Source organism: Fusarium mangiferae, assembly GCF_900044065.1.
Source record: "Fusarium mangiferae strain MRC7560 genome assembly, contig: FMAN_scaffold016, whole genome shotgun sequence".
NCBI lineage: Eukaryota > Fungi > Ascomycota > Sordariomycetes > Hypocreales > Nectriaceae > Fusarium > Fusarium mangiferae.
In genome coordinates, this window is record NW_024573936.1 from 542,743 (window position 1) to 561,995 (window position 19,253).

Consider the following 19,253-nt stretch of genomic DNA (forward strand, 5'->3'; position numbering starts at 1 on the left):
CAACGCCTGGCTAACAGTATATTCAATGACCCTGGTATCAAATCAGAAGATTCTCTTAGTACTGGGTCCAACCCATTGTACTTCTGAACAATTCCTGTTCGACCTCCACTGCTCAATTCGCTCAGTCAGCCATCCTGACTTGAAATCCACCCATCGATCTTGGCGATCTGGCGGTGGTGGTATAACATTGCCTTTGTCGTCTTTCACTTCGGGCTCGATGATCTTCTCGGGTTGTCGTGGCTCGCCAACTCGAAAAGACTTGGAAGTAACACACTTTTTCTCGTCGCGACCTCGCCAATTGTACTGTAGACAATCGCTGCTGTCCTTGCAGTACTTGTCGCATGCTTCAAATGAGTCGATTCTTGCTTCGGGCGGTGCAACTGTGAAGTCCCATTTCCCATTGTCCCAATTCTCTGCAACTTCACGATCGCCGGGATGGTGAAACTTCCACACGTCAGAGTAAAGCAACGGGCGCTATGACGGTTAGAAGGCTAAACAAAGTTTCCCGGTGTTCAACTTACCCCGAGCTGTCGTTGCGCAAACTCCCATCGCCAAACGTCAACCATGTCTTTCGGCGACGTCTTGTGTAGCGTCATGACAGGCTGGCACCAATACTTGTCGCTGAAAGGAATACTGTGCAGAGGATGCGGGTTGAACAGTGGCCAGTATCCCCTCAGCGGAACACTAACGTTCCACAACGCCCATCCCGTAACGCTGTCACCGCAGCAATCGTCCCGAAGCATGGGAAGCCACTTTTCCGTAGCTGGCGGTTCGACGTACTGCCCGTAGGGCGTTGTCTTACGGACGAGGAGGGCCCTCATCGCACCACGGCTGAGAACAAAGCCTGGCCCGCCGTTTGCGAACCATGTCTTTATGTCTTGTTTAACGTCGTGCATACCCGGCGAGGGTGAGCCCATGTATAACGGCGCATCGGGGTCGAAGGTTTGGAGGAAGCGGAAAGCGTTGTCCCAGAAGACGTAACTGTAACCGTTAGTGGCTTGTCAAGCTGCGCGGGTGTGGAAACTTGCGTATCTGTCTCGAAGAAGAAGTAAAAGTCTTTGTTTGGCTTCATCTTCCATGCGCGCTCGATCATTGGGAGGAATTTGAACTTGTCCATTCTCCAACCTTGGATGCGCGCTGTCGCTTCCATGTCCACGTCGAGGGTGCCATTTGCCCGCATTTCCTTCTGCCACATGTAGTTCACGAAATCGGGGTTATCGTGGTAGTAAATGGCGGGTAGATCGGCGAGGACATCGATTGCTTGATGGTCGTGTACCGACTCGTCGAGATCCGAGAAGACCAGCAGCTCGCCCTTTCCAAAGCAAGCGCTCACACTATCGAATTGAGCATCGAGTCTCTCTTTCGTATCGGCGTGGCCCATCTTCAAGACAGGTTGTATCGTCTGTAGCAAATGCTTGGGGAACGTCGCGCAAAGGTCTTGGGTTGTCTTACCCTCGGGATTGACGGACACGGGGCGAAAAGAGCTCGTCGTCGAAAAGGAATAGTACTGAGATACGCCATAGCTACCGTGGATAGCACCCCAAAAGACAAGTATGAGAAAGATGACGGTGCAGAGACCAGCAATGGCCATGCGACTGAAGCGTTTGTTCAGCATCAGTCGCCGGCTGGAGGAGGACCAGCTTGAAGGCATTGCAGCTGGAGCTCGAACATGGCACTAGGGCCTTGTTTTGCTAAGAAATGACGATGTGAGGATTATTTTGGGTTGTCGCGGGAAGAGACATGATGGAACGGATGGAAGTGGAAAGCCGGGATAGTCTTAGGGTGACGTTTTCAAGGGGCTAGGTCCACTAAAAGCAAGCCCCTGTCGCGGAAGCAGGACGCTCTAGAATGAGTCTGGAATCAAGTCTTGGGAGCGCCAGACTTTTGAGTTGACAGTAGGAAATACGAGAGACAATTGACAGTTCGTAAGCTTATGGTTAAGGTTATAATAGCCTAGTTATAGGTGCAAGACATGATTCAACTGGTCAACACAAGCCAAACCGACACAGGGCGAGGGACATCTCTTTGTCCTGTGATGAATTTGAGCAGTACAATTCGCTTTATGGCAATAATTTTAGAAGCCATCGTAAGATTCTAATTACATGTTTTGAGGCCTTTTATGTCAGGCAAATCTATAGTTGGAGGAGACTGCTCGTTTCCTGACCATGCTCACTCAACATCTTGAGACACACGATGTGCATTCCTCGCCCTCACGCCATCTCCATTCCCACTCACAGTCCTAAACACTGAACTCGAAGAAACATTCTCATTCATCATGACCCCGTCCCCTGCGCTCTCTTCACCTTCGGCCCTCTTACTCTCACTCCCAAACCTCTTTCTAACCCAGGGCAAAAGGTTGTAATACCCACCGCAAGCAAACACACCACACCACAGAACAAACTCTGTCGCGTAGATGACAATACCGAGAACATCAAGTTCAGGCTGGAAGAACACGGACACAAGTGAGAACACATCGCCTGCTGCATCAATGGCGACGAAGAGAAATGATATACCACGGACTGTTCGGTGTTTCCAGATGTCCCAGTAGTGGGTGAGTACACCTGCTGCGAGTAAGGCTGCGGATAGAGATGCCATGAGGATAAGAGGCCATTCTAAAGAGCCGGCTTTGGCGATGCGAAGGGCGATGATGAGACCGGCCTGGATACCGCCCATCACGGCGGCAATTGGGACGACAACGAGGAGAGAGCGGTACACACTCCATTTCTGACTTTGTTAGCTACCTGATCTGCGAATTGAAATGGCTTCCATACTCTTTCGTAGTAGTAACATTGGATCCAGGTCACAAGACTCAAAAGCGTCAAGATCTGAGGCTGTATTCGTAAGGCGATGTTGAACTCTTTGACGATGTTGTACACGCCTAGCGGAACACCTGCCCATGCCCAGAGCATCATCATCGATGGTTGAAGACCCGTTGCATTGTGCCTTCGATAATTGACGATGATTTGAGGAATCAGCTACAGAGTATCAGTGCTGGTCTTCGGCGTGGGTGAGAGGACGAACCTGGATTGACCAGCAGACCTGGCAACGTTAGCACACAACTTTCAGCAGGACAGGCAAAGTACTTACAGCCCCGAGGGTACCTAAGATATTGGCTGCGACAGGTACATCCATTTCCGTATCGAAGGGAATCCGGTGGTTGTGTCGGGAAGATGAGTGAGGATGGACGGTTTGGATGAGCATGCCAAAATTGACGCGCCAAGAATGTTAGTGTATACTAGCAAATTTGGTAGGGATGCTTAACAGCTACCTTCATCACAAACAGGCAAAGTCATAGTTGCAGAATTAAAGCACAAAACTTGCAAGAACTGAAAAGACGGTGGGGATAAATTCATTGCATGTCATTCAGCTGCTCCAAGAAATGAGAAATACAAAATCTCCCCCATCGCACAGCCAAATCACGAGTCCAGCGTTTATGGAATATCCATGACTCGAAGGCTCTTATGGCTCAAAGTAATGCAGACTGGAGCCGGCGCCGTCAATCCCTGAGGCATGAAAGGACCTTGATCTTTGAAAGGTATGGCTATTCATGTTGTCGGTGCTAATTCTTGCTCATCCACTACTTCTCATAAACATTACACACAAAAGGTCTTCAAAATCAGACGATATGAGAAAGTGGCTAAACGATAGCATAACTCAACGGAGGCCTTAATCATCAATACCCATTCGATATAAACGGTAGTGAAATGCCAGGACATCAGCACAAGAGTGAGCGTTCTGAGACATGGGAGAGGCGTGGAGTGAAACCTGTAAGTTCTTCTCAGAAGCGACTCCGAGGCAAGTAATGTGAAGTCCCCCCATTCTCAAGCAATTGGGTAGCATTCTTTAGCATACAATTTTACGTATGTATCCTTTGAAGGTATCACCTTTATATAGAACAGAACTTTGGGTAATACTAAAAGATCGTGACTGGAGAGTAACTAGAAGCAGCATGTAGAAAGCAGACCTGATATACAGAGCGGCGATAATGAGGTCGGAACACGCATAAGAGCTCTCACCCTCAATCTGTAACTCATACCCTCAAGAAGCAAGAAGATCACTGACATTAGACAAAGGTGCCAAGACTAAGTGGTCTCGAGATCTACTATGTTTACCTAAATCTTTCCATTGCTGTGATTAGAGATCCCAAGTTTAGGTTTCCCACCTTTCTTAGATAATGCGGTAAGAGTAAGGATCAGTGCTCTCGGCAGTGAGTATTTGTCATACATATAGTCCCTAGTCCATGGACAAGAAGTCCGATCAATTCCCCTTGTTGTCGGGTAAGACCTTCTTTATCTTCTTTAAGTCTATTCCGAGTCCTGGTTCTTCTAGATCACTCTGTTCTATCTTCTGCTTAATGTTGTATCTTTTACCTGTCTAGTGTGTATAATTCCAAGAATCTTCCCACTCTCCCATCATTTATCGAACCTGTCTCCAAGAACAAACGAAACTCTCCCACCAAGACCATTTTAACTGCCATTCGTATTGCCAAGTCTTCGGCAGCTGAAGTGGAACGCACTCCGTTCTGAAGACTATAATTCGTAAGTACTTGAGGCTGCAAGAGACTTCCGCTTATCTCAATGGCGTTTACGAGTGAGTTGCCGTTGCGGTGGGCGCAGTCATGACGTTGAGACTCCTCGTATTCTGAAGCACCAACATGTGATATCAAGTAGCCTGTAAACATATAAGCAAACAACTCCAAAACATCAAGAAACACTTGTTTTGTTTGATAATTGGTTATTCAACAAGCCAAGATGCATTCCAGCCCAGACTCAGACTCAGAGCTCCCCTACATCGAGCCCCCTTCCAACGAAGCTCTCAAACCCATCCGCAAACCCCCTCCCTATACAGGAACACCCCTCGTTCTCTTCCTCTCCGACATTACACTCTTTTTCCAGAACTTCTTCTATCTCCCTTACCTCTTTATCCCCCTGTATCCCTGGAAGTCCGGTCCATTCTGTGAGCTTTACCCATCTCGGGAGAACCTCATTGACATTACAATCCACTATATTCTCTCAGTAACCCAGCTAGTTTTCGTAGTTTCTCTATTTGCACTGGCGTTTCTCCCGAATTTTGTGTATATTGGTTATATTGCGGTATTCTTTGCCATAAATGAACTTGTTTGCTGGCATTTTAATAGGGGAATTCCCCGTAGTGGGTTGAAGTCGAGTGAGGATGGGTTTACGAGGGCCTGGCCTCGTCATGACGATGAGGCTTGGATATTCCTCAACGGTATTTGTGTTGGGTGAGTTGACTTCCCTCATTTCCTTGACTTTACTGAATGTGACCAGTAAGAATTGGTTCCAGAAAAACATCGACCGGATCTCGCGCACATTTCATCGGCCGGTAGTTGGTATTCACAACCGAACGTAAGCCCCCAAACAACTCTTCACAAAGTCTTCTCACCCATTTTCGTAGTGCCGGCGTTGTCTTTGACCTCATCCAATGCCTTATCCAACGCGCCCTCCTCTACGCAACCCAGGACGTACGCGAATGCTACATCCTCGTTAAAAACGCTCTTCTCGACGACCACAAGAAGAAAGTAATATTCATACTCCACTCCCAAGGTGGAATAGAAGGCGGCATGATAATCGACTGGCTTCTCGACGAAATGCCCCTCGACAAACTTCAGAAGCTCGAAGTCTACACTTTCGGCAACCTCGCCAACCACTTTAGCAACCCCTACCGCGGCAACGACACAAAGTCTCCCGTTATTCCTCACATTGAACATTATGTGAATGAGAAGGATTTTGCTTGTCGTTTTGGGGTTCTCAACTTTACGAGGCATTATACGCAGAATGAGAATAAGTTTGCGGGCAAGGTTTTTATTAACAGAGGAGGGGGACATCAGCTGAATCAGCATTATCTTGATGATATGTTTCCTTTGGATGAGACACTTCAGAGGGCGAGAGATGCTACAGCGGGAGACTTTATGCATAGAAGAGTTCGGGTGAGAAAGGATGGCACTGTGAAAATGACCACCAAGGCGGAACTGCCCCCGGGTTTTATCGTCACCGAAGATGAGGGGTCCAAGAATGGGATTATGAAGCCAGATGAAGTTCCCAGGATGGGAGATCTGAGTAGACTGTGGAAATATCGGAATGGTCAGTTGCCAGACTCATTCAAGAGTGTCTTGGCCGATGGTCTGTAGAGTATACGAGGGTAGGATATGGTGGTATTGAAATAAGAAGAGACCGTAGAATAACATCCTGTCCAAAACGAACCTCGGCATGAGAGTACAACGCAGCAATGTCACAGTGATCTGAAACTTCGTCATTGTAAATGTCTTTACTATTCGTTTCTTCACAGATGGGCACACTTCACGCCGCCCTTTTCCGATGTACATGATCATATCATGATAAATATCCCGCTCCCGCTCTCAGTTCCGACCTTCTCCCTTAGAAGGTCGTCTGCATCTTGGGATAATCCTTAGCCTGGACATGCAAGTCGGCATAGATAGCTGCAGACTGGTCATCAGCAAGATGCTTCATACGCTTCACATCATCATCCTCAAGATGTTCAAGCACTGTCTCCGGCTCCTCCTTTCCGTCCTTCTGGTCCTTCTTCTGGGGCTCAACAGCCTTCTCAATACCATCTGATTCGCCGATGAGAAGGATCTGGGCGTTGGGGTAGTCGAAGTGGGATGGCTTAGATGGAAGCCAGCGCAGAGAACGAAACTCATCAATGATTCTACTCATGTTAGTAATTGATTCACAATAATAGAAGAAGAAACTTACTCTTTTGGAAAGTCGGGTCCCTCAGGCAATTGAGTGTTTTGAGGTCCTGGATACTGAGGGTTCTTGGTGCTGATGATGAAGCTTCCCTTCTCCTTTAGTCCCAACTCCTTCTGGACCTCCTCAAGCTTCTCAGGCAGTGTCGTCAAATAAGCCAAATGACTCTCGCGACCAGTCGACGTGATAGCATACACGCCTTCTCCAACAGGCTTAGCAGGTGGTGTACGGCGTGTACCAGCAGTCTTGGTTTCATACTCGTCTGCGGACAAGAACTCCTTCTTGATCTCATCATATGAGGCGCCAGACTTTTCGACGAATACCATGTATCGCTCTTTTCCACTCTCGGGGAGGGTCTTCTTGGGAAGAGCAAGGATGCGAGTGTTTCCGGAGTCAGCAATGGGACCGTCGCCGAGACGAGCGTCTTTTGCAATGGGTCGGAGCATGATGAAGGAACGGGCGATGTCATCAACGCTCTCGGGGTCTTCGAGATTCACGCGACCGCGGATGAAGAAGTAGATGATGCCCTTTTCGAGGATGCTTGAAGGGACGTCAGGTTCCTCTGAAGGCTTGACAGCATCTTTGCCGTTCGTCTCCTGCTTTCCATTGGTCTCAGAGTCTTCGCCGTTGACCTCTTTCTTGTCATCTGACTGGGAGTCTTTGCCATTGATTTCCTCCTTCTTGTCGGACTTGGCCTTAGAGTTGTCTTCCTTTTCCGTAGCGCTATCATTGTCCTTAGAATCATCCGAAATGACCACCACATCATCAAGAGTCGTCTGACCAGCCTCTTTCTTGGTACGCTTCGCATCAGGAGAGTCATGCTGAATCTGGTGCTTTTCACCAGTTGCAGCCTGTTCCTCGCCATTGCTGGTCTTTTCGACGTCGTTGTGCTTTGAATCAGACATTCTGGATAGTCAATGGTATTATAGACAACAAAATTGAAGAATTGAGAGATTGTCGATGTCTAGAATAAAAACGCTGAGAAATCGGAAGATTGGCTGAAAGTGGTGGACGCGTCGCGTTGAGTGTCGTACAGGTGATGTCATAGACATGTTGTCTCACCAACTTTCGTGTTTGCTTCGTGTTTTAGTTGAGCCACACAAATCATAGCGTCATATTGATTCACATTCCGCTGTGGCTTGGTCCTTTTGCAAGTGGGCTCACTCTTCATGAGATGCTATCATTGGCAGTCTTTACCATGCCGAGACCACCGATATCGCGCTCGAGCAGCCTCAATGCTTCTCTAGCGAAGGGAGCCGCTGCACCACGGACTCTCAATGCCCATCTGAGCTCATCGACTCGAGATGCACACCACGCCATCTCATCGAATGAGTCTGCAGTTGCCCAGAGTAGACCGGCCAGAGATCCTATCTCGGCCGCTTGATATGCTGCAGCACTGCCCCAGAATGCAGCAGTGTGCTCGGGACGTAGAGATCCAAGCAGTTCAATGGCTGACTGTAGCTTGGCTCGAGCTGTAGATCGTAACACTTCATAAAGAGATGCGGGTGTGTCTGGTGTTGTGATTCGGACCAAAGCACGATGGAGTGCGATTTCGACAGCTGCGTGGGCGAGATGAAGAGCTCCATTAGCACATAATTCTCTGAGCTGAGTGTTTTGTAATTGCAGTCGAGCTGGTAGATTCGCGTGCCACTCTCGAAGACGAAAAACGAGAGGCTTCGCCAGTTCAACAGCAGCGACGACGCCCATCTGATCCAATGTCCCTCCAACGCGAGTGGCTGCAGCACTGTAGAATGTTCGAATCACATCACTCAGAATCTGCGTCAGCTCAATGTGACGAATGAACAAGTCCCATCCGACAATGATAGGCGAAGTATGATCTGGGTTCGCTTCAGGATCCATCTGGCCAAGCTCGGGATAATCTGGTGCAGTGCAAGGCCGGACATCCCAGTCGTTGTCTTGGATGAGAAAGGGTCGTCCGTGAACACATGCTCCCCAGCGATCTTGCATGTACAAAGCCCAAGCAAGTCTTCGCCGCAGACCGACTTCCCATGCGGGTATTGACCAAGAACTACAGTCGATGTGAATGCCCAGATCTTGAGCCATGGCAACAATCTGAGCTGTGAACATGCGGTTCGACATTGGGTGCGTATGAGATCCAGACTCGACTATCTTTCGGTTTCGTTGCAGGAGAAGTAACCCAGCCTCCAGCGTACTAAGCTTGGGCCGTCGCATATCCTGGTTGATGGTTCGTTCAGCTAGTTCTTCGAGAGCTGCTGGATCCGGGATAGATTCAACTTCACGTCCTGCAAGTTGACTGTCGTAGAGTTGCCAATCGAGAGCTACCAGATACACTGCAGCGAGTAGAGACGGCGCAAAATGTCGGTGAGATAAACGATGCTTGCTGATAAAGACATCTTTATGCAAGATCGGAAAGCTGGGGTGGACAATTCGAAAGTAGAGATCGACCAACGTGCGGCCAAGGGGGTGAACTGTCGCTTCGATGGCATCCAGATCTGCAATACGCATCTTCTCCGAAGCAGTGGATTCATCAGGATGAACAAGGAAGACAGTCTGATAGTCCAATCGTCTAGCAAATGTAGAGGTCGTAGACAGCGGTGGAGCCTCCTGGTTCAACAGATTTGGGCGATGGAGGTCGAGAAGAACAGGATCACGATAGTCGGTTGGTCCGATATACTCAGCATGAGTCTTCAAGTCTAGGCCGAGGGTATTGCTGAGAATACTAGGGCGGGACGGTTCAGGCATATTATCCTCAAAGGGCATCACTTGCTGTATCTGCGTGAACTGCTGGTTACTTTCCACACTCGCGGGAGTTGACGCAGCATCACCATGTCGACTCGACGGAGACGCCCCCGTCTCAAAGCCCGCAACAGGCGATGTCGTAGAGTTTCCCTGATTCTCATCCCCATCTCGACCGTCATTCTGCTTCTCACGTTCCTTTTCCCGATTTTGTCTTCTCTGGCGAGGTGTAGGCCCACGCAGGAACGTACAAGGCTGGTTGTGAAAAGTACATAAAACACATCTCGTCTGACCCTCCTCCTTTACACACCGCGTCTTACGAACACGGCACGTGTCACATGGCCGCGCACGGGTGTTAGCATTACCGACAGACGCCCCGGAGGTAGCCATCAAAGAACGGCCAGATCCGGAGCCGGACCGGGAGAGATCAGACGGGCCGGCGCCGTGAAGCGGGTGCGAGAACATGACCCCACTGGACGCGGGCGTTCTATGTCTGAGTCTGGCTTGTGATAAGAGACAAGGGGCCCATCTTCTGGCTGTGGGCCGACCAGTTGACGAAGCGGGAGTCGAGGTCGTGTCGTGGGCGTACGGCGTGATAGTGAGCAGCCATCCATTGTTGATGATCCGCCATCGGGGGCCGCGCCTTATCAGTTCGTCCTGCTACGGTAAGGTCGTAATACGATAAGGAATCATCGGAGATGGGAATGCCCCACGGGGTCGGAAATACGGGGAAACGGATATACCGATGGATGTTCGTTCATTGTGAGACTTGAGTTGATCTGGTTCAAGAGAGGAATTGGCCATGTCTGAATAACTTCAACTCGAGTATATCTTCTACGATACTCACAGAAAGTCGAAAACATGTCGATCCGTCGCAATATGACAGAAGTCCCTCCACTTTAAACCAGCAAGCCGAGGATCCAATAGCATAAGCCATGTCTCAATCACGAGCTTGCCTCTGCATTGTCCTTGCTCCCATTGCCTCAGACATGCATCAACTCTCGAAACGATATATCCTTTTCGCGTAAATTGACTGGTAATATACGATCTCGCCGCCGGCCAAAACAGATAGTCCATCGTGGACCAGGTTGACAACCACTTTAGCCGCCGGCGAGTGCCATGATTGGCCGAACTATTTCTGGGTCTTCTTATCGTGGACTATGAACTGACGATCTATGAAACAAACAAAATTAGTAAAGAATTCAACTTCAATTGACTTGGAAAAATACGTTGAGCAAATGAATTGAAGACCATTGACTTGCCTGTTATTCCCGCACCTGAAGACGGGGTAAACGTCCGGAAACAACACGGACTAAGAGCGGACTTGTAAACGGCTTAGACTCGGCGATAGCGTAATTTTCCACATAATCTCAACCCCCAGACTCAACCTTGACTCCTTCTCACACTCATCCACGTGCAAGTCCAGCACTCAATTCGTATAATACCGTACAGCCAGGCTTCAGTGTTTGGCCGCCGGGCCTTCGGCAAGTTCGCCCTCTTGAAAGCAGAGGTGTTGTTGTGTTATCAGTGAACATGAAATCGTTTGGCTTCGTGATCCTCGAGGCTATGCAAGTTTACGAATCTCGGAAATTCGAACCCGTTGAGACGATTCCGCAGTGTTACCTTCAGGCTCATCCGACTTGATCTGTTGGAGAAATTAGTATAAATATTGTTGTTTGGCTGTGCAAGAAACTGCTTCGATAAACAGCTGTCTCGTTCTTACCTTGCTTATAACCTCACCTAGCTTCCTTTGAAGATCTCGTTCTTGCATCCCCCTGACATCATGGCCAAGCTTGATACTGCCATCAATGGCGTGGAACATCTTCCGAACGGCAGTATGGGTCCATCCCCTTTGACTATTTCTCAGTGGAAATCTGCCCAGGTTGCTGGAGATGGCCTCGACCGACTCCTCTCCCTCGTTTCATCCGAGAGAGCAGCTAATCCTACAACTAAAGCTTGGATATCGCTAGCTTCTTCTGAACAGATCAAAGCCCAATGGACGGCCCTTCAGGCTTTAACCACTGACATCACATCCCTTCCCCTGTATGGAGTCCCCTTCGCTGCAAAAGATAACATCGATGCCGAAGGCTTCATCACCACCGCTGCATGTCCAACGTTCAGCTCTACCCCAGCTACTTCAGATGCCACAGTGATTGCGAAGCTCAGAGCCGCCGGAGCAGTCCTTATCGGAAAGACGAATCTCGACCAATTCGCTACTGGCCTGGTGGGTACGAGATCGCCATACGGTGCTGTTCCTAATTCCTTCGACCCCAGTCGTGTCAGCGGTGGCTCCAGCTCTGGAAGTGCTGTCGTTGTCGCTCGTGGCATTGTGCCCTTCTCTCTTGGTACGGATACGGCTGGTTCTGGTCGAGTTCCGGCCGGGTTCAACAACATCGTGGGATTGAAGCCGACTCGTGGTGCCTTAAGCACTCACGGCGTACTTCCGGCATGCAAATCTCTCGATTGTGTGTCCATCTTCACTCTTACGGTCGATGATTCAGATACAGTCCTATCTGTCACCGAAGGATACGATGTCCAAGACCCATATTCTCGATCGCGACCTGACACTGATATTGCCCCATATGATGAGTTTGGAGGTTCAGCAAGTACCACCAATCCCTCTCTTGCAATATGTGCCTCTCCAGACTGGTTCGGTCGAGACGACCATTATCCAGCGTACGAAAAGGCTCTCGCCAAAGCAGAAGCCTTGGGGTGGGACCTCGTTCAAGTGGACTTCTCCCTCCTCTTTCGACTTGCGCGACTCCTGTATAACGGTCCGTGGGTTGCTGAGCGGTACGAAGCCATCCGGGGCTTTATCGAGAGTGCTGCTGCTGAAGAAATGGATCCTGTCGTGCGAAAGATTATTATTAGAGCCCAAACTCTTTCGGCAGCAGATGTCTTTGAAGGTGAATACCTTAGACAGGAACTTACACGTCAAATTGAGCGGGAATTCGTTCAGTTCGATGGCCTCTTGGTACCCACATCCCCAACATTCCCCACGCTTGATGAGCTCGTCAAGAACCCGGTCGAGGAGAACTCGATACTGGGTACTTATACGAACTTCGTGAACTTTCTGGACTGGTCGGCGCTCTCTATCCCCGCGGGCTTTCGACCAGATGGACTTCCATTCGGTGTGACGCTCATCTCGACCCGCTGGCAAGAACCATTTCTCCTGTCATGGGCTCGAGAGTGGTTTGGTGACGAAGAAAGGTTGCTGGGTGCAACTGGTGTAAGCGCTTGCGAGTCTCCCGCTGCCACATCATCGATCCCGTCGAATTACATCCCCATTGCTGTTGTTGGTGCGCACCTCACTGGGTTTCCTCTCAACAAGGATGTAGTGGCTCGTGGAGGAAGGTTCTTGAGTGCCACGAAGACATCATCGTCGTATCGGCTGTACTCCCTCAACACAACAGTCGGTCCCAAGAAGCCAGGTCTGAAGCGAGTCTCCACTGGTGAAGGCGCAGAAATTGAAGTCGAAATTTGGAACCTGCCCAAGACCTCTCTCGCAAGCTTCATGCTCACAATTCCTCCTCCTCTTGCAATAGGTTCAATCGAACTCAAGGACGGGTCTTGGGTCAGGGGGTTCGTATGCGAGCCCTGCGGCTTCGTTGAAGCTGTCGATATCACTAGCCACGGCGGCTGGCGAGCTTATCATGCTTTTCTTGAGAAGGAGACCAAATCGTTGACAAACGGGTTTCGTAAGCGTACTCTCTCAACAATTCTTATAGCCAATCGTGGCGAGATCGCGGTTCGTATAATCGAGACGATACACACAATGGGTCTTCGAGCTGTTGCCATCTACTCTGAGATAGACTCAGATGCTGCACACGTTAGCAAAGCTGATATTGCTCTCAAGCTTGAAGGATCTTCAGTGTCCGAGACTTATCTGGATATGGATCAGATACTGAAGTTGGCAGCTCAATCTTCAGCTGACGCCATCATCCCTGGCTACGGCTTCCTCTCTGAGAACGCCGAGTTTGCTACCGCCGTTGAAGAGAAGGGAATAATATGGATTGGACCAACTCCAAAGCAAATGGCCGATCTCGGGTTGAAACATCGTGCCCGCGCTATTGCAGTCGAAGCAGGAGTTCCCACTGTCCCAGGGTGTGACACTCTTCTCACGTCGCTGGAAGAAGCTCTCGTGGAAGGCGAACGAATTGGTTTCCCCTTGATGCTGAAAAGTACTGCTGGTGGCGGCGGTATCGGTCTAAGCTACTGCAAAGACCGACAGAGTCTAGCCACAACGTTTGAGAGCGTTCAACGGCAAGCAGAAGCTAATTTCGGCAACGGAGGCGTTTTCATCGAACGGTTTATCCAACGGGCTCGCCACGTTGAAGTCCAGATTCTCGGGGACGGTACAGGTCGTGTCATTGCTGCTGGAGAACGGGACTGCTCTCTACAACGGCGCCATCAGAAGGTTGTTGAAGAAAGCCCCGCGATATTAGTCCCTGAGTCAATTCGGGCGGAAATGCGAGTGGCTGCAATTCGCTTGGCGTCATCGGTGGAATATCGCAACGTCGGCACTGTCGAGTTCATCTATGATATCGATTCGATGGAGTTCTATTTCTTGGAAGTGAATACTCGGTTGCAAGTTGAGCATCCTGTGACTGAGTCAGTAACTGGACTTGATCTTGTGGAGTGTATGATCAACATTGCCGATGGGAATGCAGCTCAACTTTTTAATATGGAGCCCCAAGTGTCTGGTGCTTCGATTGAGGTCCGTGTATACGCTGAAAGCCCCCTTCAGTCTTTCCGCCCCTGCACTGGTCGTATCACTGCTCTTGAGTTCCCTTCCTCCCTTCGAGTCGATACCTGGATCCAACTTGGGACTGAGATCACGACTTCTTTTGACCCCCTGGTGGCCAAGCTCATCGCATCTGGGTCCGATCGCGAAGAGGCTATCGAGAACTTAGCCAAAGGCCTTGCAGCCACTCGTATCGAAGGCGTGCAAACCAACCTCGAGTATCTTCGCCAGATTGTAGCGTCTCCCATGTTCAAGTCTGGCGATTATACGACGAAATCTTTGGACTCCTTCCAGTTCCGCTCCTCCTCTTTTGAAGTCCTTCGGCCCGGGGCTTTGATCACGGTTCAAGACTACCCTGGCCGTACTGGATATTGGAACATCGGTATCCCTCCTGGGGGCCCAATGGATTCTTACTCCTTTCGACTGTCGAATCGTCTCGTGGACAACCCTTCAGGCGCGGCGGGGCTAGAATGCACTCTTGGAGGCCCTTCCTTGAAGTTTCATTGTGATGCTGTCATTGCCGCCGTCGGTGGTGTTGCACAAGTCGCAGTCGACGATGTAGCGGCCCCCATGAACCAAGCCATTGGTGTCAGAGCAGGTCAGATACTGAGTATTGGTGTCGTTGAGCACGGTCACCGTGTATATCTTGCTATTCGGGGAGGAATCGAAGTCCCAGTCGTGATGGGTAGTCGAGCGACTTTCGAACTTGGGAAGCTTGGGGGCTTCAGCGGTCGTAAGCTCCAGGCGCGAGATATTGTTGCCATCGGTTCTGCAGATCCCTTGGTTAGTGAAGTTCAAGCTATACCACCAGTGCCTGTGCCAACTCACCCCAAAGCCTCATGGACCATCAGAGCTATCCCCGGTCCTCACGGAGCTCCAGACTACTTCACCCCTGAAAGCGTCAAGGCGTTGTATCTCAGCGACTGGAAGGTTCACCACAACAGTAACCGCCTCGGTGTTCGTCTCACTGGCCCCCAGCCCGAATGGTCTCGCAAAAGCGGAGGCGAAGCCGGCTTACACCCTTCCAACATCCATGATGCTCCGTACTCGATCGGTAGTGTGAGTTTCACTGGGGATGAAGCTGTCGTTCTGGGATGCGATGGTCCAAGTCTCGGTGGATTCGTGGTACTGTGTGTAGTGTGCTCTGCCGATCTGTGGAAGATGGGACAGGTTCGGCCTGGGGATACAATTCGCTTCGACCCTATTGATGTTGCGACTGCGGTTGGGTTAGAGAAGAAGCTCGATGAAGTCATTGAGACACTCTCACCTCTCGAAGCTTTGGGACGCGTCCCGTCTGATGAGGCAGCTCTGGTAAAGAAGTTGGGAAGTATTCCTGCCACCGTGGGCATCATCGAACATGACGGCCAAAGAGTTACTGTCCGTCAAGCAGGAGATCGAGCATTTCTCTTGGAGTTCGGTGATGCCTCCGCTTTCAATCTCCGTCACAACTTTGAGATATCAGCGTTCTGTGAGAATCACGAGAAGTGCTCCATCCCTGGCGTTGAAGAACTCACTCCAGGTGTCTTCAGCCTCCACGTCACCTACACTCGCGGTCTGTCTCCAGAGCTGATGCTGTCACGCTTGGCAGGTCACATCCGGTCGTACAAAGTCCCCTCCCAAGTCCCCTCAAGGAGCGTCCGTCTCCCCATCGCATTCGACGATAGTGTCAGCCGCGCCGCCATCGAACGATATACAGCAACAATCCGTCCAAACGCACCCTGGCTCCCCAGCAACATCGACTTCCTCCAAAAGCTCAACGGCATCGCTGATCTGACCAAAGTTTTGAGCGCTGCGGAATTCGTAGTCCTTGGTCTTGGTGATGTGTTCATGGGCTCCCCGTGTGCAATCCCCTTGGATCCGCGTCACCGTCTGTTCGGAACAAAATACAATCCTTCGCGCTCTTTCACGCCTCGTGGAGCTGTTGGTATCGGGGGTCAGTATATGTGTATCTATGCGACGGATTCGCCTGGAGGGTATCAGCTTGTCGGAAGAACAGTTGAGATATGGGATTCTGGCCTTGTTGACACTGAGGCTTGGTTCTTTCGGCGCTTTGACAGGATTGTTTTTTATCCCGTCAGTGAAGAGGCGCTGGATGGAACGTCAAGGTCTGAGCTTGTTCAGATCAGTGACGGTGTTCTTGATCTTGAACAGTACGAGACGTGGCTTACCATGAACAAAGAGGACATTGCTGCTGCTGCGGACCAACAAGCAAGGGCCATTTCCAACGCGCCCTTTGTCAATGAATTGCTTCTTCCGTATCAAGTCGAATCTGTTGTCCATGGACACAGCCCGAGTCTGGATAGTTCGGGTCTTCATGGTGAACGAGTCAAGGCGACGATGCCAGGTCGTTGTTACAAGGTCATGGTGAAAGAAGGGAGTGTTGTAGACAAGGGCGATGTTCTGGTCTGTATTGAGTCGAGTAAGATGGAAGTTGAGATTCGCAGTCCTGTCGGTGGAAAATGCTTGGTTGTTTTGGTGCAGGCTGGGGATTTGATTGACGTGGAGGATGATCTGGTAGTCATTGAGTGAGAGAAAACCGTGTTTCAGTAGAGTTACAATGATATGTGGCGACGAACAGAGATTTCACAGTCACAGATTCACGATGATGAGCGGCAAGTATTCACTGAGTGCACGAGTTATGAGTATCAAGATAGAAGTCAAGATGGGTTTCAAGTGTTTGATTGAGTTTTGTATTGCATCCAAGTATCCTTTCCAAGTCATCCTTGTCTGAGTCCAAGTCAAGCCAAGCCAATCCTCCCAGGCGTTCCCATGAGTGCGTGCGGTGAAGAGTGAGTGAGTGTGAGTGCGTGGGTGTGTGTGGGAGAGAGAGAGAGAGACAAGTGTGCTCAGCCATCAAGGTCCCGGTTGCGTTGGAGTCGCAGCTCGAACGAGTGTGCAAGTTCGACACTGTATGCATTGACTTGAACCCCGTTCAAACCAAGACATACAGTGCAGATCTCGCACAATCGGACGAGCTGTGACTCCAACGCAACCAGGGCCCGAGGCGAGTCCACGAGAGCCACGACCATACCGGCCGGCACCTCGACGCGGATCAAACCTTCCGAAGCCGTTTGGGTTCGTGAGTGCCAGGGTGTTCGACGCGCCTGGGGGACCAAACTGCTGCCCAGTGAAGAACTGCTGGAAGCTTTGGGCTGTAAAGAGATCGGATGTTCTACAAAGGGTCAGAGTCGAGCTGTCAGCGTCGTGTCAAAATAACATACCTTGCACACTCGTTCGAGACTGTTCGAAGTCCCTGGCAGACCGAAGTGCTGCCCAGTAAAGGGCTGTTGCTGAAGGCTAGTGGGAAATGGTATGCTGGCAGCGCCAGCTGCGGCAAATGGGTTTCCTTGTGGAGCGTTGAGAGCGAAGAAGCTCTGGTGACGACCTCGGTCGACACCGCGGGGATCTTGCTGGAGTGCCATGTTTCCGAAGGCACCAGCGATTTGGTTGTCGGTGCTAGATTCAGGCACACTGCCTACAAAGGCATTGCATATTCTACAAAGAGTTAGAGTCGGGCTGCTAGTGTCTTGTCAGAGTAACATACCTTGCACACTCGTTCGAGACTGACAAGCCGTGCTCGTCGTTGGCCTTCGCATCTTTCGCGAAACGGCGGCGGACCTTGATCTTGGCCTTCTTTAGTCAGCCCATGAAGGCCATGGTGACGGCAGCCGAGGGCAAGTGTGAGTTACCGCAAGGCGCGATGAAGGGAAGGGAGCAGATGAGGAGATGAAAGGGCATGACCAGAGGAAAAGTGAAACTTACCATGAAACGAGCCACGAATGGCTCGGGAGACTCCCCCGCTGGGCAGGGGGTCAGTCCGCCGCCACCACAAAGACAACACAATATGCCCAAGGCAACACTCTGCGCAGGACTTGTTAGATTGGCTCTTGAACCTGAGTCCAATAACCAACCCCACAAAGCCGCGGGCAAAGTGCCGCATTGGGCATATTGAGTGTCGACGAACGTAGGCTTGGGGATCGAGGGTGCCTTCTTGTGTCCGGTTGATGAGGACTGATGGTGGATATCGAAAAGAGAGAGTGGAGGGGAGTGAGGAGGGATAATGATGTTGGTGGTTGGCTGAAGAGGAAAGGAAGAAGAAGAGGGAGATGAAGAGGAGGGAGGATGGATTAAATACCAACAAGAGTGGATCCGGCTGATCTCGTGTGTGCGCAGAGCTCGAGTTGCCTGGGACAATAGCAGAGGGCCAGAGCCCCGAGCCCTGCCTGAGCTCAAGAGCGGACCTTGATTCACAGGCAAGTGGGCTCTCCAGAGGTGCAGAGATCTTGAGAACCTCTCGAGCCAATCACATAATTTACACTGCCTTCCATTTAATTCCCCTCGTCTGTGGAGCCGCGCAGAGTGAATCTGCCTCGACGAGCTCACCCAATGAAAGGGGGCAAGCTTGTAATCTGGAACGGTTCCAAGCTAAACTTGGGCAACTTGATCCAAAGACCTTCGGAGCTGCACTAATATTTGCCAAGACTTGTTGTGCTTTGGGCCAAAAACGTCCCGGGCTTACGTGGATTGCTCACCTCGCCACACTTGGTTCTCCTGAAGAGGCCAAGCCACTCTGCGAGTGCTCAACCACCTCGAGTCCATTGGTCCTGTAATTATTGTGCGATATTCATCGGTGCATTTGAACGCTTCGATGAGTGTTCTATGCATTCATTACGATTGTACTTGATGTAATTCCATATCGTAGCTTCGTAGTCAATACAATCCTCAATGCATGCACATTGCAATTACTCATTCATTTTTGCATCACTGCTGTTGACATGGATTACCTCGCATATCAATACCAGTGTTCATATCATCAAGTCACCCACTCTGTTGTTGCGGTGCAACTACCGCCCAATGACGCATCGCTGTTCCCCAAAACCCCCGGTGGACGCGGATGAGGCTCAAAACGCACCCTCCAAAATACTCAGGGCAACCACAACAACAATTAAAAATACCATCAAAAATATCTCTCGGAAGCTAAAAAATGCCCCATCGTCGCAAAAATGGTGCACCATTTTTCCTATTGTGCGTGGTCGCAAGATCACAGCCGAGTGTCCGGCCTC

General features: G+C 50.4%; 7 protein-coding genes across 7 annotated transcripts; 2 read left to right on the top strand and 5 right to left on the bottom strand.

The window, feature by feature from the left end:
* Positions 1-42: 42 nt before the first annotated feature.
* FMAN_10686 (uncharacterized protein) lies at positions 43-1,651 on the bottom strand (the record flags this gene model as incomplete). Its single annotated transcript, XM_041823826.1, has 3 exons — positions 43-474; positions 522-981; positions 1,029-1,651. 3 exons carry the CDS (start codon positions 1,649-1,651, stop codon positions 43-45), a joined length of 1,515 nt encoding a protein of 504 aa, XP_041689367.1.
* A 518-nt stretch (positions 1,652-2,169) lies between these two features.
* FMAN_10685 (uncharacterized protein) lies at positions 2,170-3,132 on the bottom strand (the record flags this gene model as incomplete). Its single annotated transcript, XM_041823827.1, has 4 exons — positions 2,170-2,724; positions 2,772-2,975; positions 3,022-3,039; positions 3,088-3,132. 4 exons carry the CDS (start codon positions 3,130-3,132, stop codon positions 2,170-2,172), a joined length of 822 nt encoding a protein of 273 aa, XP_041689368.1.
* A 1,619-nt stretch (positions 3,133-4,751) lies between these two features.
* FMAN_16222 (uncharacterized protein) lies at positions 4,752-6,148 on the top strand (the record flags this gene model as incomplete). The annotated part of the gene is made up of 3 exons (XM_041823828.1): positions 4,752-5,242; positions 5,289-5,366; positions 5,416-6,148. The coding sequence occupies 3 exons, from the start codon at positions 4,752-4,754 to the stop codon at positions 6,146-6,148; spliced, it is 1,302 nt and encodes a 433-aa protein (XP_041689369.1).
* A 247-nt stretch (positions 6,149-6,395) lies between these two features.
* On the bottom strand, positions 6,396-7,633 carry FMAN_10684 (uncharacterized protein; the record flags this gene model as incomplete). Its single annotated transcript, XM_041823829.1, has 2 exons — positions 6,396-6,687; positions 6,735-7,633. 2 exons carry the CDS (start codon positions 7,631-7,633, stop codon positions 6,396-6,398), a joined length of 1,191 nt encoding a protein of 396 aa, XP_041689370.1.
* A 262-nt stretch (positions 7,634-7,895) lies between these two features.
* FMAN_10683 (uncharacterized protein) lies at positions 7,896-9,911 on the bottom strand (the record flags this gene model as incomplete). The annotated part of the gene is made up of 1 exon (XM_041823830.1): positions 7,896-9,911. The coding sequence occupies one exon, from the start codon at positions 9,909-9,911 to the stop codon at positions 7,896-7,898; it is 2,016 nt and encodes a 671-aa protein (XP_041689371.1).
* A 1,318-nt stretch (positions 9,912-11,229) lies between these two features.
* On the top strand, positions 11,230-16,719 carry FMAN_10682 (putative DUR1,2-urea amidolyase; the record flags this gene model as incomplete). The annotated part of the gene is made up of 1 exon (XM_041823831.1): positions 11,230-16,719. The coding sequence occupies one exon, from the start codon at positions 11,230-11,232 to the stop codon at positions 16,717-16,719; it is 5,490 nt and encodes a 1,829-aa protein (XP_041689372.1).
* A 523-nt stretch (positions 16,720-17,242) lies between these two features.
* FMAN_10681 (uncharacterized protein) lies at positions 17,243-18,137 on the bottom strand (the record flags this gene model as incomplete). The annotated part of the gene is made up of 5 exons (XM_041823832.1): positions 17,243-17,362; positions 17,412-17,685; positions 17,735-17,820; positions 17,953-18,051; positions 18,102-18,137. The coding sequence occupies 5 exons, from the start codon at positions 18,135-18,137 to the stop codon at positions 17,243-17,245; spliced, it is 615 nt and encodes a 204-aa protein (XP_041689373.1).
* Between the last annotated feature and the right edge of the window lie 1,116 nt (positions 18,138-19,253).